A 25,644-nucleotide genomic window follows, 5' to 3' on the forward strand; every position below is an offset into this window, starting at 1 on the left:
AGATTCTCAATATGATTGTCAAAGATGCATACCAGTAAGTCATACACTCTCTTTAGTAGGTTAATGTCCCTGAATACTGAACAAGGTTTATAGGAAAGAAATGATAAAATAAATCCCTCTCCCTTTCTCTTTCTTTATTTCCTTGTTTCTCTCTCTCTCTTCCCCTTCTCTCTCACACACACACACACACACACACACACACACACACACAAACATGTACACACCTATCCTCCACTAGTTGATCCTTTCTGTAAGAAATATTCAGAAATGTGAGAAGGTGACCTACGCAGTCCAGACTTGGGTTCTCAGATCTCTTAGATCAGTGGGAAGACCACAAGACAAAAAGCCTACAAACCTGGGTCTTGGTCTTACCTCTCCAAACCCATCCCTGGTGAATATGAATTTGAGCTCAAAGGCTCTATTATCTACTACCTCTGATTAATAGAGATGTAGACTAGACAGTAGACAGGAGAGAAGAGAACACATGGCATGAGGATCTGCTCAGCACTTGGTGAGGGGCTTCATACTGCGTCATGAGAGCATCACATGCCATAGCAGAACAAGCTCATCAGCCCCAAGCCCTCATCTCTTTTGGTAAAACTGTACTATAACCATCAGGGAGGGCATCCCATGCCAAGCAGAACAAGCATGTCAGCCCCAGGCCCCCTTCTCTTTTGGTAAAGCCACACTGTAGCCATTCTGGAGGCCCCACCCTGTGGACTTCTTTTAACTTTAATTATATCGCAAACCTCCCACTGTAAACTGTCCTTGACATATAAACTTTGGAATTGAGTTTCTAACACATGAATTTGGGAGGACACGTTAAAACCACAGCAGGAAAGTAAGTATGGACTGGTAAAATGGCTTTCCTATAAGTCTTGACAAACAACAGACATTGGACATTTGAGTCCCAGCAGAATTCTTTCTCCCTACCATATGTAACAATAGGTAAGAAATTCAAAGTGTAGTTCTGCCACTTCCTCATACAAAATCATAGTAGACTTTGGGAAGACCAGACATTGGAATCCAGACTTCAGTCACTTTTCCCTCTGACACCAATGCTACCAGAGCTGATGTAGGCAGATACTTCTGGATATGACTTGATTAAGTCAGGGGGGAAATTACAGTCAAGCACGAAACTTGAGATGCTCACATTAACCATCATTTAGTCACTTAATTCATCAACAAACAGCCAACATTAACTGTGTCTTCTTTTCAATGTACCATGTTAGGACAGAAGCTAGGAGTAGAGGGGTAACTCGGAGAATCAAGCTCTAAGATGGCATACAATCTTAATTTGAACTCTGAAGACTCACATTAAATCATAAGAGGAAAAATAAATTTTGTAAGACTTTGGGGTTTGAGAGGAATGTAGGAGAGAGTCGTATTTCCAATAAAGAAGGGAAAGACATACTCAGAGCTCTGAGATTTGAATAACAAATCCCACTGCAGACTCCAAATATGACGTCATGATTTCACTGACGTCACAACTCTTGTGAAAGTGAGTCTGACTCTTTGGTCACAACAGTATAAACGGTCAGTTTTAACTCTGTTTAGAAGGCACTCCTTCCCCATGCATGTGACCACAGCACCAACATGTGTTGGCTTATCATATGAAAAATTCCCTTTCAGAGGCACAGGTCAGTCCATTCCTTCAACAAATCTCTTCCCAGTTTGCTAGTTTGGGAGAAGAGGGGGCACACAGACAGCCTTCAAAGCCTAAAATCTCCCTCTAGTCACGCTTCTGAGCTACAGTTCATCCCAACAGGAATGCTACGTATATCGCTTCTCTTTGTATCTTCTTACTTAACAGCATTGAAATTCATTCTGTATCATTTATACATCTCTGGCTTATCCAATTTTATATATAGTTGTTACTCCAATAAGTGGATAGACTGTAGTTTCTTTTATTTACTTATTTAATTTTTTCACATTTAAGGAAATAAACCTATCATATAAGTCATATCAAAAATGATTTCTCCAAACTCTTCAACTTTCTGTGAACTTTATTTTGTATTCTACCAGGAAAAATGAATTGATGGCATTCATATGTTGTCATTATCAGATAAATTGGTAGATATTACATGCCAACAGTGACTGTTCCTACCTAACAGGAAGAGTAGAATGGAGCAGTCCAGGCATTCTGAACTCTAAAGAGAGATTATAAGATAAGAAAATAGAGCATTAAATAGAATTTGTCAAATATTTGGGGGTTTGTTTTCAAAAGATAGGAGAAATTAGAGTCTGAGAATAGAAGTCACAGAGAGGATGAAACTGTCATAACACTGTCAATGGCAGAAAAGAGTGAAGAGAAGAAATGGCTGGGAAAGGAAGGATTGTCCAGGAGCAAGGGGATCCAGGTAGTGCAGTCACCAGTCAGTCAATGTACTGTATGAGTGTTAGGAAAGAGGCAGAAAACAATGGGGACAACTGGAGGTCTACCAGCAAGAAGAGGGAAAGAGGAGAACCTTGGGGCAGGCCTGTAAAGAGCCAGAGTTCCCAACATCCTCCCCCACGTAAACCTAACATTATGCCTTCTTTTCCTTCCTGGCCACACCCTGGGACCTGAGCAACAAGCCCAGCATTTTCTTCAACAGCCACCAGGTGCCCAGAGTGAGCCCCAACAGGAACAATAGGATATCCAGCAGGTTCTGCACATGCCATGGCTGTTGAAAGCCATGGGGCTTGAGATGTGCTCCTCCCCCTGTCTGTAGGATGTGGTCAATCCAGCCCACCAGACGCTGGGAAGGTGTCAGGGGGTGGGAGCACCTGATGGCCCTGGTGGCCATTGCTGCAGACTTGTACCTATGGGCAGACACAGAGAGAGTGTGTTACCAGTGTGCTGTGCCAGTACTTAAGAACTTATAACATACACACACACACACACACACACACACACACACACACACACACACACACTTTTTCTAATAGAGATCCATAGGTCAGCTTTAAACAAAACTGTTGGCATATACTTGACACTGTGCACCTGAGTCCCAACTAAAAGTTCAATAAAAAGTTAAAACGTAAAACCTTACACAAAAGGATCAAAATTAATCCTGGAAGGGAAGTTTTAAAAATGACTATGTCTGTAAGGATTGCGCCTATGGTGCTGAAGGTGTGCTCACATTAGATATATTTGAACATGTGTGACATAATGTATATCTGATAAAATGAAGAGGACATTGAATCCTGAGTATTTGGTACTGTTTGGTTGTGAAATCTTTGTGCTGGTTGGGCAAGGGATATGTGGGTCACCTGTTTCTGTCTCTGTTATGATCTCCTTTGTGCTAGATTTGTGAAAAGTTTCTTTACAACAGGCCTGTCCTAAGCCCTAGGAACAGAGTGGAAACAGATACACACCGATTCCTCTTGGTGTGTGCTCATATGGGACAGACAAAAATGACACACATGATGGAGATATTGCAAATATTTCAGGTCAAAGAGAAAGTAGTATATGATGAGTGAGCTCAAGCACAGAAAAAAAATAGTGAAGTACATGTTCTCCTAAGAGGATAACTTTGGAGAGAAGTGAAATCAACACAAAGACACTAACGAGGCGGGGTCAGCCACATGAGGGACATGCAGAGGTCTTTGTCCAGCATTCAGTGACAATGGCTCTCATAGTCACATATATTTGGTAGTTTGTTTCTCATTCAGTAAACTGTTTAGGAAGGATTCATAACTGTGACTTTATTGGAGGAGATTTGTCACTGAGGGGTTTCAAAAAAGCCCACACCAGGGCCAGTCTTGAACTTTCTGCCACCTGCCTGCATATCAAGATGTAAGCTCTCTTCTATTGCTCCAGTCCCATGCTGCAGACACAGTCACCACCATGATGATCATGGACTAACCCTCTGAAACTGTAAGCAAGGCCCAATTAAATGTTTTATCTTACTTGTAGCCTTGGTCATGGTACCTTTTCACAGCAATACAATAGTAACTAAGACAGTCCTCTTCTGATTCATTTGGAATTCTATAGATATATTATGAGGCAGGGAGATTAGCCACCTTAAGAACATGCAAATGATCTCTCCTGCTTCAACTAAAATTCTATTATAGGTACCCAAAATATAAGAGATCATAAAGATAATGTGTGTATAAGGAATCATCACACCAAATCAGGTAGAAACATATTCTCAGCATCTCACTTAAAATTAGGATTAATAGCAAAGGAAAATCAGGACTTTCAAGTATCACACATGTATTATAACACATCCCACAAAATTCTGTTTCACTGATAAGCAGACTATACAGAACATGTGTTCAGGCTAAGGTACCCCAACCCCAGAGAGTTGCATACCTCTTGACTTCTATGACTTCTTTCAGTGTAAGTGGAAATGTCTCTGCCTTGAGTGTCTCTAGCTGAACAGAAACACCAATTTTCTTTGCTTCTACCAGGACCATGTTTTGAGGTTGGTCTACAAAGAAGGGAATCCCCACCATGGGTACTCCATGCTGGATGGCCTCCATTAGACTATTTGTTCCCCCATGGGTGATAAAAAGACGAATTCTAGGATGAGCTGTTGCAAAAGAGAAAGATCATCCAATATTTCACTATCCAATTTTCAGATACCAAGTAAAGCAGCAGAGCCAAAAATACCAATGTGCTAGGGAGAATAGATTTACTGATGTTGCTTTAGAGATTTGCAATGTTCCAGGATGTGATATATAGTCTTTTGTTTGCAGAGAGATGCCTTACTTTATTCAAACAACATGGGACCTAGAGCCTAGGGACACTACAAGGAGAGTGACAAGCCAGGAAAGGTTCCTTGTTCTTCTACTCATCTTCATCTTCTCCACTGATGCTTTCTTCTTCACTTATCTCACCTCTGCCTTCCCTTTTTTCTCATGTCTGATCTCTCATAAATCTTATTTCTGTGTGTTATCTGCTCTGTTTGAAGAGAAGCTTACAGAACGGTGGTAGACCAGGAACTTCTGTATTTACAGATCTTGACTGTTGGTCCATATTGAAAACTACCAAAAATTTCTTATGATTATTAAGAAATCATCCAAAACTATACCTCACTTAAAATCTACCTATATTTCCTGGAAATCAAGTCTTTTTCCTATTGTGTAACCTGTGATTTTATTGAATAGAGATCTATGTGAAAATTTTCCCAGTTTCTTTTGAGTCACAATCTTAGGTACATAATTCAGATTCAGCCATTGAGTGTAGAAATGATGCGTCTCCAAAAAGTCACACAGAAACAAGTAATTTGAGAGGATATGGCTTTAGGGAATTCTCTGTTGCTCAAGAAATCAGTGTCTCCATATGATAGCTCCATAGAATGTGAGCTTACTTGGGTTGGCACTCAAATACCTCCCTACGACAACCCTCCAATATTCATGTTGGAAATAACTGAGTTTTCAGTACTTTTCTGACAACCAAGATGTGTCTGCATGCTTACATTCATATGTATGTGTGTGTTTAAAAATACCAAGGATTTCTCACATCACTGTGAGAATAGCAGCAACAAATGGTAGCAACTGCCCAAGGAGTAGTTATAGATCACATGTTGGTCAAGATTGTGTTGGAGTGATCAGTGTTAAAAACTGTTGAGTCAAGGCTACATATCTATTTTGGATGTTGAGATCAGTTTGAGTTGAAATGGACAAGGAAGTTGCTACTATGGTCGTCTAGTGTACAACTTGATTCCTCCAGCAACTCTAGCTTCTTTTGCCTGCCTGTTGGAGTTATATCTTTACCTATCAGCAGCCTTTTCTTCTGCAAGTCCAAGCACTCAGACATCAGTTATCTATTAAGTCCCAAAGCACATTAACAGAAATAAAGTAACATGTCTAGGAGGTGCTTACCCAGAAGGTCAGTCTGGGGAAGCCAATCCATGAGTTTGACATTTAGAGCCATACTGACATCTTTGGGCCAATGAGCATCCTTACATGCCCACACCACCCCTTGAGGGAGGCAAGCAAAGGCACTGTTCATCTCCTTAATAAGTTCCTTGGTCTGATGCTGGGTTGCTAAGGAGCCCAGTGCCACAAGGACAAAACCTGAGTCTCCAAACTTAATGATAAAATCCTCTAAGTCCTAGAAGAAACACAAAGGGAAGAAGGCAAAAAAAGTAATTTGTAAAAGCCAAGGCAGCTATGATATGAAACAAGACCAGGTATTGAATAAACTCAGGCTTTGGTTGCTTGTGCTCTACATGATAAATCTCCTTTCATAGCCCTTGTACAGCTATATCTGTGGTAGTTACTGCATTGTTAGCAGCCAAGTCTTCACCATTGGGCTCTTACGAATTACTCTTCCAAGCAAATACATATACAAGATTTTATTGGAATAACTGATTTCTATTGTTTAAAATATAAGCTCTGGAGTAAACTAGTTGCTAAGGATAATTTTTGGTTTAGTAACTTGAGGTCCATCCTAACTATTTTTGGCATCATTTGTATTATTTTATATTCATGCTAGAAATATTGTAAGTATACAATATTTCTTCACTTGCTGTGTTATAGAATGTCTTCTCCTCTGGTGGTGACTTCTAGCTTTGGTTACAGAGTAATGATATATTCATAGAATGAGTTGAGAACTCTCCTTTCCTGTGGAACCACCACAAACATTTATAAAGAAACTGGCATTAATTCTTAAGTGTTTCACTTTATTCACCAATTAATCTATGATATATCAGACTTCCTTAATGGAAGACTTTACTATTGTTCAGTCCAATTTAATCTCATAAGTTTAAGATTTTTATATTTTTCTTGGGTCAGTTATGTTAATAGACATGCATAGAAATATGTTTAATCATATAGATCACCTAATTTAATGATACATCATTTTTGCATAACTCCCTTATAATCTTTATTGTTTTAAGTAATAGTAAGTAATTTTTCACTTTAGGACTTGATTATTTTATTGTTCTTTCTTATTTATTTTCTCAGTGAGTCTAATGGTTTTCAGCATACTGCTCTTCTGATTTTATTGATTCTAAGTTTTTTATTCACTGTTTCAATCATCTATACTCCAATTCTTTTAAGCCCCTTTTTCTCTAGTAGCAGACTCATTAAGTACTCTCTTCGTTATCTGTGCCTTATATTGAAAGGTTAGGTTATCAATTTCAAGTACCTTGTCTATACTAATGGAGTTTCAGCTACAAATTATATCCTACTTCTTGTTTTTATCACACTCCATTATTCCATTGTGTTTTGTCTCCTTTTCCTCGATATATAATATTTTTATATGGTCCTCTTGATTTTTCACTTTTACTTACACATTATTGATTTCTATCTTACCCTACTGTGATAAGAGATATTTACATTAATCCAAGATTTTGAAAGTTACTGGGGTTGTTTTGTGTGTGTGTATTGGGGAAGGGGGAGCTAATGCATAAAGATAGGAATTTGTTTTGTATATTAGAGAAGAATTTGTACTTTGCTCTTGTTGGAAAGAACACTCGGAACTGGAGAATTGGTTCAGCAGCTAAGAAAACTGGCTGTTCTCCAGAGGACCACAGTTCAGTTCACACATACCAATCACAACTCTCTGTAACTCTAGCTCCTGTGGATCCAGTGTCCTCAACTGGCCTCTTCTGGGCACTGGCCCAAACGTGATACACAGACATACATGCAGGGGAAACACTCGGGCACGTAAAAATCACTTAGCCAGTTGGATTTGGAAGTTCGAGGTCAGCCTGGTCTACAGAGCGAGATCCAGGAGAGGCACTAAAACTACATGGAGGCATCCTGTCTGGAACAAAAAGATACATTTTAAGCATGCTCTAACATATTTCTAATAATTTAATTTAGCCTTTGGTATTATTCAAGGTGATAATAGATAGTCTTGGATAGTTTTTGTGTGGATAGTCTTCTCATTATAAAACTGTAGAACTGAAGTCTTAAATTATTATGCATTTCTTCTTTAAATTCCTTACATTTTTCTTCATATTTTTTATTTCATATTTTGTGCATAAATGACATATTTATGTGTGAGTTAACTATTTCACATATTTTAAGTAATATTTTTGTAATTTTAAAGTTTGATAAACACAAAATTGCATTGTTATATACAGCCTTTAACCTTTTTTGAAAGTTTTGATATAAACTCTGATTTTCCTTATATGGACAATCACCATAGTCTATTTTTGCTTCTCTCATAATTCTTTAGGGAACATATATTCAAACACCCCACGAATTTGATTCCAGACTATTTTGTCATGTATAATTTCAGAACATTTCCTGCTAGTCTTTCATAATCCCTTCATCTCTCTGTGTGCTAACATCTGACCCATCTGTCCAGAAGGGGAGGTCTCTGGCAATCACATCTGGATTTATTCATATAAAAATATCTTCTACCACTTAATGATTCAGTCAGAGAACCCCAAACCTGTATACTGTAGTCCTATTCCACCAACTTGGGTATTCAGGAGACTCTATCTAAAGCCCATATCTGAAACCTCCTTCGAGCAATTTTATATATATATATGTGTGTGTGTGTGTGTGTGTGTGTGTGTGTGTGTGTGTGTGTGTGTATAACAGTCTTCCAAATAGTATGAAAAAGCTCCTCAAAATATTTGTTGTTATTTTTTTTACAGGTCCGACCATCACACCAATATAAAGATCTTTATAAAGATCAATGTAAAGCAGTGATATATATAACTAATCACTCCCCAAACTCTTCTTTGCACCAACTGTAAGGAAGGATAGGCACGGTGGTACCCAACAGAGCCAGAACAAACCTATACCCTTTCTGCTTTGAACTGAACACAGAAGAAACATCATCTTCATCATTTCAGCATCTTGTCCACCATGTATTAAACCAAAGGTTTATACTCCCATCATGGGTGAGGGAACACCACAGTGACAGGGAACAAACAATCTAACATCCTTAGCTCTCTGCACTTGTAAATTTTCAGGGATAGTGATCCTGAGCCTGCATAGAAATGTGAACTACATGGTAACTTTGATGGTTTACAGTAGCTGGATGGAGTATCAATGGCTCAACAGGCTGGGGACACAGAATAACAGAAGCCATTCTTCTTCTCACTAGTGCTAAGTTCTGTCTAGGAACATGCCTTCTGAAAGTATTATCTGTTTCATTATGAAGAACTGGCCTCCTTAAAACATACTAAGTGTTTTGACATTCACTGTATTTATTGTATATGTATTTCAAAATTCAATTACAAATATCAACACTAACTAAAGGAGTTATTCCACCACAGCCAGGAATAGAGACAAAACAAACTCACATTTTTAATATCTAACCAGGTCTTCAAACTTAGCATGGGGTACGCTAACACTATACTTTGAAAACCCAAAATATGGAGGCTCAGAGTTCTTCTGTTGTCTAAGAGTACTTCCTTTCAGGGTGTCTTTACCAAGTGACAGTTTCTTCCTGTGGTGGTTTGAAATAAAAGAACACCAAAAGGGAGTGGCACCACTAGGAGGTATGGCCTTGTAGTAGTGAGTCTGGCCTTGTTGAAGGAAGTGTGTCACTGTAGGGGTGGGCTTTGAGGTCTCATATGCTCAGCTATGCCTGATGTCACAGGTGACTTCCTGTTGCCTGTGGATCAAGATGTAGAACTCTGAGCTCCTTCTCCAGCATCATGTCTTCCTATATGGCACCATGTTTCCCACCATGATAATAATGGACTAAGCTTCTGAACCTGGAAGCCACCTAAATTAAATGTTTTCCTTTATCACTGTTTCTGTGGTCATAGCGTCTCTTTATAGCAATAGAAACCCTAACGAAGACACCATCTAAGCACTGCAGACCTCTGAATGAAAGATAACCTGAGGGCTAAGGTTTCACTCACTTGAGGTATTGGTCTAACAGGTTTGTCCGTTATGCCTCCAACATAGATGATGTTGGGAAGCACAGGATGAGCAAAATCAAAGTCTTCAAATTAGTCATTCTATTGATGACTCTTGCCTACAGCATTTTGCAGGGACTCTTTCAAATCAATGCTTAGCAAATAAGCAACCTGGTAAGATGCACAAGTGCACCATGTCATCTGACATCAAAAGATCCACAAGATGAGAGCACAGAGGCTCGCTTAATCTTTGCTCACTTTTTTTTTTTTTTTTTTGCTCACTTTTAAAATCAACTTTAAGTCACAAGAGCTGTAGTTTGTCTGTTGTGGGAATTCGCACTGCTAATGACCTTGGGGTATCTGGCCCAATAGAGGTATCGAATTTCTGGGTATGTGACTGTTTAAAACTGAGGAGGGGTGTGTACTTTCTCTCCCTTGGTGTGACCAGAGACTAGAGGGATGGTTCAATTCACCCATGGGCAAAACAGAAGGATTCTGCAAATGGACCTACATTACCCTCATATCCCTTAGCACTCATGAATAAATTGACATATATACACTCTTTTGGCTCTCTGATCATCTGTCTTCAGGGATTGTCTGTCAGAGAGTTGGTGCACAATATGGTTATGTAGAAGTAGTGGGATCTTTAGGAGGATATCTTTGTAGGAGGTTATTAAAAACCCTTACCCTATAGATAGTTAAAATGGTCTTCATTAGACTTTGAGTTAACTTCTGTGGGAGACATAAACCTGTTCTTTCTCTTCTCTTGACTTTTCAAGTCACACATTCTTTAGCCATTATGTTGCCATTGTCATGATGCTTTCAATCAACTTGACTGATGTTGACACCATGAGCTTGAACTTCTACAACTGTAACCTGAGTAAGTTTCTTTTCATTATAAACTCACCCAAATTGAGTTGTCCTGTTATAACAGTGGAATGTAGATCAATACATAGCATAATTAATATTTATCGCCTAAATTCTACTTTTTACATATTTTATATAATAATCCCTGAATACTACTAGGAGAATGGTAATCCCTTTAAAGTAAATCAATTGTAAATGTTCTCAAGAAGTTTCTATTCTCATCAACTTGACTGTATTTTACTTGTAATTTGAACCACACCTCAAGAGTTCAAGCTTGAAAAAAAATACAATGTATATGTCAAAAATGTAAATAATAACAACCATGTTAGACTAAGGTGCAATTTGACTTCTTTCAAACATATGACAAAAGATATGTGATCTTTAAGTCTTGAGTGAGAAATATTTCCAAAAAGAATCATGGTTCTGTGATACCATCTTGAGTATTAAGTGGAATTTTCCAGGACAGAGATGAGTGAGACCAATGAAATTAACTAAGAAACAAATCTGTACATGTCATCCATGTGGAACACAAAGGAGATTCTGTAGTCAAAGACTAAAAGCCTCAGGCTCATCTGTATTACCTAGCCATTGAAAAATTTTAAATAAACCTCTGGTCATTAGCTGTTAAGTTAATGACAACCAAACTAAAATTCATGGAACCACAGGGGCTAGGTGTAGCATAACGGACCTGTGAGAACAGGGAGAGCTCATTAAGAAAGGAAAACAGACTAGATAGATAGTAATTGGTAGAAGACGGGTTCTGGCATGGGGGTATCTAGTGGGGTGGGAGGAGATTGATAAGGAAGAGAATACAGGGAGACACAGATAAAATAAATGGACATTTTAGGGGTAGAATGGAAACCTATCATAATAGACGCTTGCTAAAATGTATACATATATGAAGGTGATCTTAGTAAAATTGCCAAATGATGTGGGAGACAGAGTCCCAACTGGCCATCTGTCGCCACCAAATGAGTTTCCAGTACCATAATTGAGTCAACCTAATTGGGATGTTGGACAAAGGGGTCCCACAGAAATTCCCCCAAATAACCCATGCAGTTGCCAAAACTATAGGTTGTTGTCCACAAACTGACAGCAAGGCTCTATTGCTCAAGACAACACGTACACAGACCATTGAACATGGAAAAAAATGAGCTGTTGCCTATATAGAGCTGAGGTTCTAGCAACTTTGGTACAGAAACATACTCTGCACATTACCAAAACAGAAACATAAACACCAAGCCAGTCACAAAACCAGTGATCTACAATGTTGTCCTGCCTGCAAGATATGCTAGGTGGCACAAAGCTTGTAGAAGTAACCAACCACTAACTGATTTGACTTTAAGCCTACTCCATGAGATGAAACATACCAAACACTGCATGGGTAATCAAGAACTTGAGACTAAATAGCCCAGGGACCTAGGGTAAAACCAAATAATATCGGTCTAAAAAAAACAAAACAAAAAATGTAGCAATGAAGTGATTTCTAAAGGCATTTTGCAATATTCCTAGATAAGGGCCTTGTGCAGTCATAATCCCAGGAGCTTCCTCCTGTAGTAGATGGGAACAAATATAGAGACCCATAGCGAGATATTACGCAGAGTGTGAGAGATCTTGGAACACTCAACACCAATTAGGATGTCTCCATCAATTCTCTGCCTTTGGGGTTTAGGGAACGCAGAGAAATAGCAGGTCATGAAGGAGCCAGAGGGTTTTGGCCACATCAAGAAAACAAGGACCTCTAAATCAACATAAAGAAAGCACATATGAACTCAGAGAGACTGAGACAGCTCACACACACACACACAACACACACACATCCATTCTAGTGATTTTATGGGATTTATGAGTATATACAGAGCAAGTCTCTGATTCTTGTGCCTTCTCTTGCACTCTTTTCCTTTTCTTTGTTTTTCTTGTGCAACTCTGATATGATATTTTGCTTTTATGTTATTATATTTTATTATCTCTTAGAAGATTGTTTGGCTTCTAATAGTGACAGAGTGACAGAAATAGAGTGGATCTGGGTGGGAGCACAGGTGGGGAGCTACTGGGAGGATAGAAGGAGGGGAAACTGCAATCAGGATATATCATGTGAGAAAAATTGTTTGGAATAAAAAGGGGAAAGGAAAGCTTTTAAATGAGTTTAACAGGAAAAGACCAAAGCATGGCACAGCCATGTGCAAGTGACTTGCTCCATTAAGGAACTTGTATAAGAAGGTGACAAGGTACATGGAAGAAGGTGGCTCCTCTTTCCCCGAATAGAGAAGTTGAAGTGACTGCACTGGCTTCATTAAGACAACATGCACAGAGACAAGTAAAAACAAGGCCTAGAAGGCACATCTTCCACTTTCTAGAGACTATCCCATCATTTACGGAGCTGTCAGTCATCTACCATCAAACACAATCCATCTTCACATCCACGAATCCTCCCAGTCATCATTTCTCTTAAATTCACTCAAAGCATCATGTGACCATCATCTCCCCATTTGTAAGACTTGATTAGCAATAAGTTGGTTCCAAGAATTGAAACAAATTACCTGTAATAAACTAATTCCTCTGCAAGGACTTGTCGTCTATTTTCAATTTCCTTTTGCTTATCTTCAGACACATGCCAGTTTATAACCTGATGTGATATTTTATCCTCTTTAAAACCTAAGAAAATATCAATTGAGTAAAATATAAATTTATCATAACATACCACACATTATTATGGGGATAAAAATAACTTTATTTTATTTCTTTGCAAAAATATGATTTTTCTTCTTCAGTGGTTTCATTCTTTTGATCCATTCAATTCTGTAATCTGGTAATATTTATTTGTAGTATAAATCCTAATTTATCATAATTAAAAACCTGGAGCCAGATACTAGGGTAAACGCTAAAAGATCAGAAAGACAAAGGAGCAAGCCACAGCCCCCTCTTACCTTGCCGAGTCCTCAGCCTGAAAGGGCCAAGCTCCTGCCTTCTCCTCCTTTATATTCCTCTCTCCACCCAGCCATATCACTTCCTGTCTCCACCTCACTAGCACTGGGATTTAAGGCATGTGCCTCCCAAGTACTAGGATCAAAGACATGAGATGCCAAGGGCTACAGTTAAAGGTGTGTGCCACATCTGCCTGCCTATGGTTAACTAGTGGCTAGCCCAACACTCTGATATCCAGGCAAACTTTATTTGTTAGAGCACAAAAAAAGAATCACCACATTTATTGAGACTTTGCAATAATACAAGAACATTTATACAGTTTACAGTTATGCAAATATCTAGCAACAGCTTTCATTTAAAGACACAGCTATTATTTTTCACTTTACATGTGAGAATGTATTAAGGAAAACAGTCTAAAATTATTCATTAACTTTGTCACTATACTGAGTTAGAGTTTATAGTGAACTACAAGTCAGTTTGACTGCAGAGTCCCTGCATTTCATAGAAAAATTAAAATGAAATATGCCAAGTGTTGATAGGCTTGTTTGCCTTTTTGTTGCTGTTCATTTTATGTTTGGACTTTGTTTGTTCGTTTATTTGATTTGTGGCAGGGTCATGTTTAGTAGCCCCCATTCGCTTTCAACTCACAAACCTGTTTCTTGAGGCAGCAAAGCACTTGGAGTATAAACAGGTGCCAGAACAAAGTGGTGTTTCCATGTTTGTTTGTGGTTTATTTGATCAAATTCAAGGGTTCTAACTTTAGTTTAAATGCTTATTCAAAAAAAAGAAAAGAAAAGGAAGGACGGAAGGAAGAAAAAAGAAAGAAGAAAAGAAAGAAAGGAAGGAAGGAAGGAAGGAAAAAAGAAGCAAAGAGAAAAAGAGGAAAGAGAAAAAGGCTGCCATGCCTTCACTGGCCTCTCTGACACTTTTCCTTATTACTCATGTGTTAATTAACAGTCTGATTGCAATTTTGAAGTTTAACTCCTGACATTTTCAACCTATATCTGTCATTTACAGAAAGAAAAAAAAAAACTCAATCCATTGTTTCTTGCTATTTATGAGAATTTTAAATCAAAACAATTAGGTCAAAAACAGAATCCTCACATGAGACTCCCTGGAGAGTTTCAATTATTATTTGAAGACAGACTATAGGATTCGGACTTCCTTTTCATTGTTCCTGCATCATGTGTCTCAGCCCAAACTTATTTTAGAATCTGAGACTCAGTCATGATCGTAGATTGCAGCACACACTATGAATGTGTCTCCTCAGTGGAAGGACTCTCACCTTTGTGTCTGCAAGGCAGTAGTGTTCATAGTAAATAGTTAGGATGGCTACCCTGTATGACATAATATCCAGCTGAATAGATCCAACTGAATGTTTTGCACACACAACACAGATAACAATGACACAGGATCCTGGGAAATGCCCTTTATATCCCTGTTGATTTCATATCTAGCGCTAAAAAATGCTATTAATGATGTTACATGGAAAAGCACCCACAGAATCTTTACAACACAATCAAGGGTTCACTTCAAACTTGATTTTAGTCTTAGACCTCTCAAAATTGTCATTCTCTTTGACAATTCTGGTTAGGTCTCTCTTGAGGAAGTTGTAAATATGAGAAGCTCAGGAAGACATCCATCATCACTGAGTTAAGTCAAGGAACAATTAAAAGAAGGAATTGGGTGTGAGTCAAGGGTTATAAAAGAACATACATAATAATTTTAGAAAAAGTTACAAAGGACTTTCCTTACATTTTGTATCTCTAAATTAGTAATAATATCAGAGGAATTGCATCAGTAGAAACATTATTAATGGTATTAAGGCATATCAGAACAAAGTTTACAAAGACCCTTGGATACTTTGCTCAGTTGACTCTTCTTAACCCCCAGAGTATAAATTGCCTGATGCTCTGAATAAAACTAGCTATTGCATGAGACTAGTCTACCTAACTTATTGACTTCATTGTATCAGGCCCTACTGCCTCTAGAGTGGTAAACAAACCAGCAGTGAGTGTGTATTGACATGCTTCTGCAAAGTGCATGCATATTTATTCCCCCCCAAAAAAAACCCACAAATGTGTTCTTATGAAATGGACTATGCTGTGCCCTTATATTATGATGCCAGCATTTGTAGTAATATTCTTTCAGGCATCTTTTCTTTATAGATCAAAAAACATTGCAAACTGCATTTTTAAATAGAGATAGGGTGTGATTGTATTTTATTTGTATGATAATAAAATTTGCCTGTAGATCAGAGGTCATAGCCAGCCATAAACAGAAGTCAGGTGGTGGTAGCACATGCCCTTAATCTGAACACACACAGACTCTGCCTGCCATCCTGTGGGCTTCAGCTTCTCTATGGCGGGTTCATGGCATGTGGGCTTGATCTGCAGCATGACTATGCATTCCTGCCATAGTACACAGAGGTGTCTCCAAGCCACACAATGTGCTGTGTGGTGGATTTAGCCTTTGCTAGTTCAGACCAAAAAAAGTAAAATAAAAGGTTTCTGGGCTACATACTGCTTTAATGGAGGCATAGACCCACTGTTTCTGATAGTTGGTGGTACTCATAGCCTTCAGACCCAGAGCTGGTGATAAATGTACCACCATACCACCACCATGTTGGAAAACTGAGGTAGGCAGAGCCAGCAGCCAAAGCTGCCATTTCAGTCCTAGTAATGCTGCAGTTTAAAGCAATAGATTTACAATAATTCAGATCTAACATAATTTTAAATGGTTTACAGTGTGTGTAAAAATGTACATGTAGGCTTGGAAGAAGGAAGAATATGAATATAGACAGTTATATAACAAAATAATTTTAAAAAATAAACTCTTTAAAGAGACAGTAACGATCGTATAAAAGTAAGCCATGTAAAGACGGATATTACACAAGTAATCTGGGTTATGTTGTCTGATATTTTTAACTTCAGAAAGACATTTGATTGTAAAGGCTGCTAAATTAAGCCTGAAAACCAAAATCAAAATTTGGATCTAAGGATATGTTGCTTTGGAAAGGAGGGTCTGCTTTTGTTTCCATGGGAAGCAAGAGGCTATGGATTTGTTCTAGATTAAGATACATCAGGTTTGACCAGCCAAGACCCCCTGAATGTTCTCCAATGACACCATGGCCCACGTGATCAAACATCCAGGCAACTGGCTCAGAGAATACAGCATCACAGACTACTCCAGTCAGGACTTGACCATAATTCTTAATTTTCTCAAGATTCCCGTAAGAATACAGCACCCCTTATCAGCAAGAAGTAGCCTAGAAAACTATGCCCAGATTCCTAGAAAATGGATTATGAATATTTGTCTTTGTTTAGGTTATTAGTTACAAATTGTTATTGGTCATAGTCAATATCTTTCTAAGGTAAAAAAGGGGATATGATATAGACATGGTATGATGAAAGGACAGATTATTGAATCTACATTTAAAGAACAACTTGTTTAAAAATGTTTTACATTGCTATGGATTTTAGTTTATTGATACAAATTTAAAGTTAATTTTGTTATACTGTAAGTATATTTCTACTCTCATTTAAGGTATTATGTTTACATAACTAATTTAAATTGTAATGGATAATTAAGAAATACAGATTAATAATTAGTCTTCTATGATAGTCAAACTTATAGTCATGTTAAGTTTTCTAGGTATACCTAGAAATAATTCTGTTAGGTAGGTAATCTTCAAACACTTCCAAGACCTACAGAATATGGCATTTAAAATGTTTTAAAAACTTAGAATTTCTGGACAATGAGACATGTCTGCTCCTGGCAGCACCAATTTACTTCAGAGAGGAAGATGGTCATTGAAGATACTCTATATGGAGTTTATCTTCTTCTTGGCAAAAATAGCCATTTGGGAAAGAAACTGTTCTTGCCTGGACCGCTTGACAAAATGCTGTATCAGCTGAACATGCAGGACCCATAGAAAGGTGACCACTGAACTTTGCAAGGCAAGCTGGTACTTCAGGTTCCTGCTTCACAGAAGAAACTGCTAGACATTCTACAGGACTCATGAAAAAGTGACTGAAAGACTAAGCCTATAGGCTCAAGATGGATGCCCCAGCAGTACAGAGGAACTTTGGATGACTGTACAGGCAGCCAGCTGTCTCTGTCATTCTAGATTTTTGAAAGTTGCTTACAATGCTCTTCCTGTTTACTTAGGTAATATTATATCCTTCTGAGGTCATTGATGTAGTTGAAAAGTAGATAGTTATAGTTATGATTTTCCTTGGTTATGATAAAAGATAAATTAGGCCAGGCGGTGGTGGCGCACGCCTTTAATCCCAGCACTTGGGAGGCAGAGCCAGGTGGATCTCTGTGATTTCGAGGCCAACCTGAGCTACAGAGTGAGTTCCAGGAACGATGCAAAGCTACACAGAGAAACCCTGTCTCAAAAAAAAAAAACAAAAAAAAAAGAAAAGATAAATTAGATATGATATTTTAGACTCACAAATATAGGATAGATAAAATATTTTCTTTAATCTTACAAAATACAAATAGACTAGACAGGGTAACTGTAATTTTTGATTGATATGTGTAATTATACTAGGTTAAAGTTAAAACCTTCCTTTTGTTTAGAAAGAAAAGGGGAAGTGATGGGGAACTGTCTTTTTGTATGTTGTGAAAACATGTTACACTGAATGGTTGATAAATAAAGCTGTTTGGCCAATGTTGAGGCAGAATTGGGTTAGGCAGGACATTCTAACTGGAGAGGAGGAAGGAGAAAGGCAGAACAGAGGAGACGCTGCCAGTCACCAATATGAGAAGCAAGATGTAAAGATACCAGTAAGCCATGAGCCATGTAGCAAATATAGATTTATAGAAATGAGTTAATTTAAGATATAAGATCTAGATAGTGAGAAGCCTGAGCCATGACCATGCAGTTATAAATTATATTAAGCCTTTGTGTGTTCATTTGGGTCTGAACAGCTACAGGAATGTAAGGACTCAGAAGATGGGTGGGCATGAGAGAACAAAGTGCTATGTGAGAGGGAGAAAGTCTTTCATTGGAGATTTCCTAGAAACAGGTCAATCCAAACAATCCAATCCTCCTCAGTTCGGCAGTGATAAAGAAATAGTCAAGTGGAGTGCAGTACAAAGGGCACACATGGTCCCTCTCTATGTGATTGTCCTTGATTTAACTGTTGATTTATAGACGGGTTTCAATTGGCTCAAAACAAATAACAGTGTGATTCTGACTCCTGTGAGAATGCTTTCTCTCTCTCTCTCTCTCTCTCTCTCTCTCTCTCTCTCTCTCTCTCTCTCTTCTCTCACTGTTTCTCTCTCTGTCTCTTTGTCTCTGTCTCTCTGTCTCTGTCTCGTCTCTCTGTCTCTGTCTGTCTGTCTCTCTCTCTGTCTCTCTCTGTCTCTGTCTCTCTCTGTCTCTGTCTCTGTCTCTGTCTCTCTCTGTCTCTCTCTCTCTCTCTCTCTCTCTCTCTCTCTCTCTCTCTGCCTGTGTATATGAGAGAGAGACTCTGGGTGTGTGTGTGGGTGTGGGTGTGTGTCTGTCTGTCTGTCTGTCTGTCTGACTGACTGTTGGTCAGCTTGACAATTCTGATATTTAAGGATAAATGTGTGTTTTAAGATGTAGAACCAACAGTATGAATAAACTTCACCTTACATAGTGAATGAAAGTTTCATACATTTCATTCCTGTGGACTAAAGTCAATAAGCTGATACAGAAAGAAAGGCCTGTGTTTTAATTGGAAACTAAATTCCAAGTTAGGGATATCATCATATCTGCTCTATCTGCTTTTTTAAGTAACTACCATGACAAAGAAGAACCAGCCTACTAGAAGGGATGAAGGTTGGCTGGTCAGGCAGAACATGTATACAAACAGATCCTGGCCTGAATATTTGTAGCAAATCACTGAAGATCTCTGCTGTTATTGTACTGGTCCCCCCAAAGCAAAAACAACATTTAGCTTGAGATATATACCTAGTGAAAGTGAGGTAGACAGGTATTTATATGTGGCTCAGTTGTTACAGTGCCTGCCTAGTGTATACAAAGTCCTACATTTGTTCTCAAGAACCATACAAAAAATTTATGGCAGACATTTATTTTCCCAGAACTCAGAAAGTAGAGGAAGTTTGACCAGAAAATCAAGGTTATCATTTACTACAAAGCAATATTGAAGCCATCCTGGTATACATGAAAACCTTCCTCTAGATGGTAAATAGCCAGATAGGTATGTAGGTAGACAGTTAGACAGACACATACATACATAGATACATACGCACATACATATGCTGTGGAATGTCTGTCTGTATGCTGCGAATATGTGTTGCTCTCATTGGTTGATAAATAAAGCTGTTTTGGCCAATGGCCAGGCAGAATAAGGTTAAGTGATACAATTAAACTTAAGATGGGGATGAAGAAGGGCAGAGTCACGGCAGATGCCAGGCAGATGCCAAGGAAGCAGGATGTGTAGAAAATGAGGTAACAAGCCACGAACCACATAGCAAAGCATAGATAAGAAATATGGATTAATTTAAATGTAAGCACTAGCTAGTAATAAGTCTGAGCCTTTGACCAAGTATTTATAATTAATATAAGTCTCTGAATGAATATTCAGGAACTTGCAGGCAGGAGAGAACCATCTGGTTACATAGATTTCTTTACAGTGCCTGCTAAAATGTGGTCAAAAGATTGACACATTATGAACAAGGCCTTGGGGAACTGTGAGAGAAGCTGCAGGAAAAAGAGGAGAGGGCCTTTTACCTCAAGTGTATTTTTTTCCTTGGATTGTTCTTGGACATGATTTCAAACTTCCTGCAACAAACACTTAAATTCAATTTATAAGACATGTTATTTTTGTTGCATGTCAGAACATAGCTATAGAACCCAATCTGGTAAAAGGATATTCCCAGGGCTCTCCTCAGGGTCTGCTGTATCTGGATATGGGCTTCTGGCATGCTTTTGTGCTTTCCCTGATAAAATCTATAGTACATGTTAAAACTGACCTGTCCTGAGTAAATTCTGGGAAAGGGTTGCTCTGCTAATATTTAATATGTGATTACTGGTGTTTATTTCCTTGTTTTTCCTGATCATGTATTTTTGAACCCCAACAACATTCCTTGAATCATTGTTTTGATTGTTACAGTTGTGTATAAAGTACATTGAAACTGAAGTAATATTTTCTGTAACATTATAGATAGTAGTGTAATGTTTTGATTGTTACAGTTGTGTATAAAGTACATGAAACTGAAGTAATATTTTCTGTAACATTATAGATAGTAGTGTAATTCATTCCTTAAGTTCTTAAAATTTCAGTTCTTGAAGATATATCTGCATAGGTCAACGAAGGTTGACAGTAAGTGTAAGGAAGCTTGTTATAGAAAGGAAAGAACTATAAGGTCAAACCATTAAACCCTCCTTCCTGGCACTATTAAATACCTGCAAATTATATGAACCCTAGATATCTTTATTTCTTCAAGTTGTCTGTCAGTTTTTCAGGTTGAATAACCACAGAATAAATGTAATTCAGACAAATAATTAATGTTCATATGTTTCAATAGAAGAGTTTCAGTTGAAGATTGGGTAAAAATGTTCTAGTAATGCTGTTTCTATATTCACAAATCCACTTAAATTCTACTGGGAAATAAAAAGAAAGTCTAACCCATTATCACATCTGAAATGTCCAATGTCTATGGAAGTAGAATGGACCTCTGAGTTGGGAGTGGTGACTCATACCTATAAATTCAGAAGTTGAGAAGCTAGGATAAGAGCATTGCCCTGAGTTTGAGAACAAACATGGTTGTAGGAGTGAGTTCCATGAAAGCCTGGGCCTGTCTGAGAAAAACTAAGAAAAAGAAAAAGAAAGAAGAGAACACAGGAAGGGGGCAAATAGCACGACATTGTGGCAGGGAGAGAGAAGAGAAAGAAAATAAAAGACAAAAGAAAATTTAGGTCAACAACACATGCATCTAAGAATTAAAGACAATAGGCCCACAGACATGGAGGATTTCTTTGCAGACCTTTACTGCATAGCTTGTTAAAAGATCAGAGAGTCTATAGCCTTGAGCAATGTATCAAAGGTTATGAGACTAGACAAAACAGGATAAGCATTAATTGTAGTTATGAAACCAGAATATTAAGGCAAATTAAATGTATAAAAATAGATCCAATAAAAAAAGAATTGAAGTTTTCTGGGCTTCTGTGCACTGATCTATAAGCAGAGACTGGTGGGTTTTGGTTTACTTAAGATTCTCTGTATTCACTAAGTTAAATAAGAACTTCTGATATCATTCTGCAAAGCTTTATGAGAGCCAGTTATTCTTCAAGAATCTGGGGTTTTCTCAATCACACATCCTAAACTCTGAGCATAAATAAAAAGATTGCTAGAAAATATTTCTTAAATTGTAGGTCTTTTAAAAATAGAAACTGATTCATGCAGCACTGAGTGTAGCTATCCTTAGATAATTAAAATCCTAAATATGGCAGAATATGTCAGTTCAACAATACATTTAGACATGCTTGACATGAAATTACTCAAAATGATCAATAATGATGTGTAGTGTTGGCGGTGAGTGACACACAAGTATTAGGATATTTAATCTCTTTTTAGTGCCATAACAAAATATCTGATGTTACTTAATTTATAGTGTTAATATATTATGAGATGGCTCAGCAGTTTAAAGTGTATACTACTGTTGCAGAGGACCCATGTTCAGTTCCCAAAATCCACATCAGGCAGCTCCCAACTGCCTGCTAACTCCAGGTCAAGGTGATTCAACCACTTGTGTTGGCCCTCTTGGGCACTTGTACTCATATGCAAAAATACACACCATAACATGTAAATATACACAATGAAAATAAATACAAACCTAAAAAATTGTTTATTTCATAGTTTTAAATATTGACAATCCTGGAGTGTGTGGAGCTATTGTGTGGAGCCTTTGATGGATGCCTTTTCACTGCATCATAACATAGAAGGTGATGTGTTTAATACATAGTGAGCACTTGAGCCACATGACAAAAGAGAAGAAAAAGGCCAGAGAAGGGAAGGTTCATTCTTTTATAAACACCTACCCCACTGAGAAAAAAAGTCTACCTGTGGATGGACAATGTAATTCCTTTCCAAGTGTATACCTTCATAAGCCAATCAGCTTTTACTAGGCCTAATACTTAAGGATTAATAATGTTCAATATCATTGCTCCTGGACATCACATTCAACCTACACCATGAAGTAAAATACAGAAGGATATTACATGAGGCCAAGATCACAAAGTCTAATGAGATCTATAAAACTTATATACACACACATACACACATTCACACACATACAAAAACATACACACACAAACACACATACCATGATTTATATCTAAAAGAGATCAAATACAGAACTTATATAAAGCCATTATTTTTTATTCAAAGTGACTTAATGTAATAATTGATTTTAAAAGTACCTGGATAGAGAAGCTTTTCATTAAGCAGACTGGTCACATTATGGCCATGTTCTTGAAGAATTTGTGACACACGGTTCATCAACATATAGTGGCTTCCACCTAGAAATAAAACATAAGTTCATTTTTGTGAAGACTAATGAAAAGATTTCTGGTTACTATAAATAGCTGACATAAAGAAATCCAAAAGTAAGTGTAAAGACATAGATAGCCAACCTCATAATGCATAAACAGAAATAAGCTCTTCCATGCCCTCAATTACATTTTAGGTAATATCCAGGACATGAACCCAGGGCTCTGATCAATAGCAATCCTCAACCAAAGAAAAGAAGGTCATGCCTGAAAAGATGGCTCAGCAGTTAAAAGCAGTTGCTGCTCTCATAGAGGACTCTGGTTCAATTCCCAGCACTCACATGAGGACTCACAACCATCTGAAACTTTAGTTCCAGGAGATCTAACACCCTCTTCTGGCCTCTATGAAAGGTTGAATACAATCATCCCTTTATACTGGCACACCTCCAAACTTTTACATTTTATTATCTTAGACAAACAAAAAGTAAATACCATTTGAGCCATAGAATACAGAATTTTAAGACGCATCTATCTTCAAAAATGTTGAGAAGGTAAATGAAACAGAGCAGGGCACAACAGAATCATCCTTGGATTCCAAGTCATCTTTTCAGTTTTACCTTGGAAGAAAATATTCCTAATATTCATACCTTAGAAATTTAGGGAAAGTCTCTGAATGTTCGGTCCCTGGCACTGAGGAGATTGTGGGATTCTAGAGCTGAGGAGTACATCTAAACTTTTGTGCCCAGTTCTGTGTAATGATTACTTCTACAGCAGCTGAAAGAAAACTTCTGCTTTACAGAATTATCATCTGCCAGGCAGAGGTGGCTCACACCTTTAATCCCAGCACTCAGGAAGCAGAGGCAGGTGGATCTCTATGAGTTTGAGGCCAGCCTGGTCTACAGAGGGAGTTACAGGACAACATAAAGAAGCTCTCTCTCAAAAGAAAAGAAAAAGCACAAAACAAAAAGACCACAAAGGGAGAGAGCAGGAGAGTTTGCTCTGTGTTTAAAGTACTGGGTCTTCTTCCAGAGGACCCAGGTTCAATTCCAGGCGCTCTCATAGAGGCTCATAGTCACATGTAACTCCAGTTCCAGAAAACCTGATGCCTTCTTAGGAGCCCCACAGTGCCTGGGCACATAAGTAGCAAACAGACAGACATTCAGGTATAATATTCCCACAATAAGCATAAGTAAGAATATATTTTTATCATCATCTTGCTGAAATAAGATAATGATAGATAATGAAGAGGACCAGGTACAGCTAACTTACTATTTGTTGCTCAAATTCTAAAGATAATAAAAAAAAAAACAGGGCCAGATTTTGGGGTAAATGCTGAGAGACCAGAGAGCCAATGGAACAAGCTACAGTTCACCTCACCAACTCCATGAATCCTCTGACTGAATGAATGTCTGAGTCCTCAGACAAAAGGTCTCCAGCTGAAAAGGGCTTAGTTCCTGTCTCCTCATGCCTTTTATACCTTTCTCCACCCAGCCATATTACTTCCTTCCTAGTGCTGGCATTAAAGGCATGCGATTCCCAAGTACTGGGATTAAAGGTGTGTGCCACCACTGCCTGGCTCTGTTTCTCTCCTAGACTGAATCAATCTCATGTAATCCAGGTGGCTTTGAACCCACAGAGATCCAGATGGATCTCTGCCTCCTAAGTGCTAGGATTAAAGGTGTGTCCCACCACTGCCTGGCATCTATGTTTAATCTAGTGGTTTGTTCTATTCTGATCTTCAGGTAAATGTTATTAGGGTACACAATATATCATTACAACTATTCATTGTTAAATGCATAATGTAAATAGCTTTTACTATAAAGCAGCATTAGGTGCCAACGATGAAATGCTTATAGACCAGCATTCCCTTATGACTACAACAGCTAAAGGAGGTAGAGTTTCAGGTAGATACACAAATTGTAGGCACAAGAGGGTTAGTGACAAAAATATCTTAATTTGCAAAAACTCCTTAGTAATGCTACAGAGTAAACTCAGACGTTAGAAGTCAGTAAGAGCAGAATCATAGTCCCTTTAGAATGAATACTCTTCATTATAATTACCAAATAAAAAATCTAAGTAAGCCAACCAGCTTCATTTGCTTTTGTTTAACTTTTAAAAATATTTAATTTTCAGTCTCCTAGAACCCTTGCCCCAACTCTGCCCCAGTTGCCAGACAGCAGGGAAAATTCCTGTGCAAAGCCACCACCACCACCAAAATCCCCCATTGGACCTTGTAATCTACAAGTTCCATGCCTTGCCCCAATATCCATCCACCTGTGACCCCAGTAACTTCCTGAGACATGGAAACCAAACTGCCAGCTCTCGTTGGAACAAGAGCTTTCACTGGACCAAGAGTAACCTACTGAGACAGGGAATCCACCAGCCCTCATTGGACCAAGAGTGGCTTTCTGAGACACAGAATCTGCCAGCTTTCATTGGACCAAGAGAGGCTTCCTGAGACACAGAATCTGTCTGCTCTGACTGGACCAAGAGCCCTGATCAGACCAAGAGCAGCCCCATGAGTCACAGAATCAGCTAGCTTGGATTGGGCCAAGAGCAGCTCCCTGAGACACAGAATCTGCCAGCTACAATTAG

General features: G+C 38.2%; 1 protein-coding gene across 1 annotated transcript; it reads right to left on the bottom strand.

The window, feature by feature from the left end:
- Window positions 1-2,502: 2,502 nt before the first annotated feature.
- LOC131922014 (UDP-glucuronosyltransferase 3A1-like) lies at window positions 2,503-13,342 on the bottom strand. The gene is made up of 7 exons (XM_059276746.1): window positions 13,336-13,342; window positions 13,175-13,289; window positions 12,232-12,293; window positions 9,771-9,853; window positions 5,815-6,046; window positions 4,301-4,520; window positions 2,503-2,805 (listed from the first exon to the last, which is right to left on the bottom strand). The coding sequence occupies exons 1-7, from the start codon at window positions 13,340-13,342 to the stop codon at window positions 2,529-2,531; spliced, it is 996 nt and encodes a 331-aa protein (XP_059132729.1). The 3' UTR covers window positions 2,503-2,528.
- Window positions 13,343-25,644: the final 12,302 nt, after the last annotated feature.

Source organism: Peromyscus eremicus, chromosome 11, assembly GCF_949786415.1.
Source record: "Peromyscus eremicus chromosome 11, PerEre_H2_v1, whole genome shotgun sequence".
In the NCBI taxonomy this organism is placed as follows: domain Eukaryota; kingdom Metazoa; phylum Chordata; class Mammalia; order Rodentia; family Cricetidae; genus Peromyscus; species Peromyscus eremicus.

Excerpts from the sequence above, each read along its gene's own strand:
- LOC131922014 (XM_059276746.1), bottom strand. Across the intron at positions 9,854-12,231 it reads CAAGATCTCTCACACTCTGC|ACTTTGATTTTGCTCATCCT; the intron begins GTAATATCTCGC and ends ACTAATTTGAAG. Across the intron at positions 6,047-9,770 it reads CTGTTAGACCAATACCTCAA|GACTTAGAGGATTTTATCAT; the intron begins GTGAGTGAAACC and ends TGTTTCTTCTAG.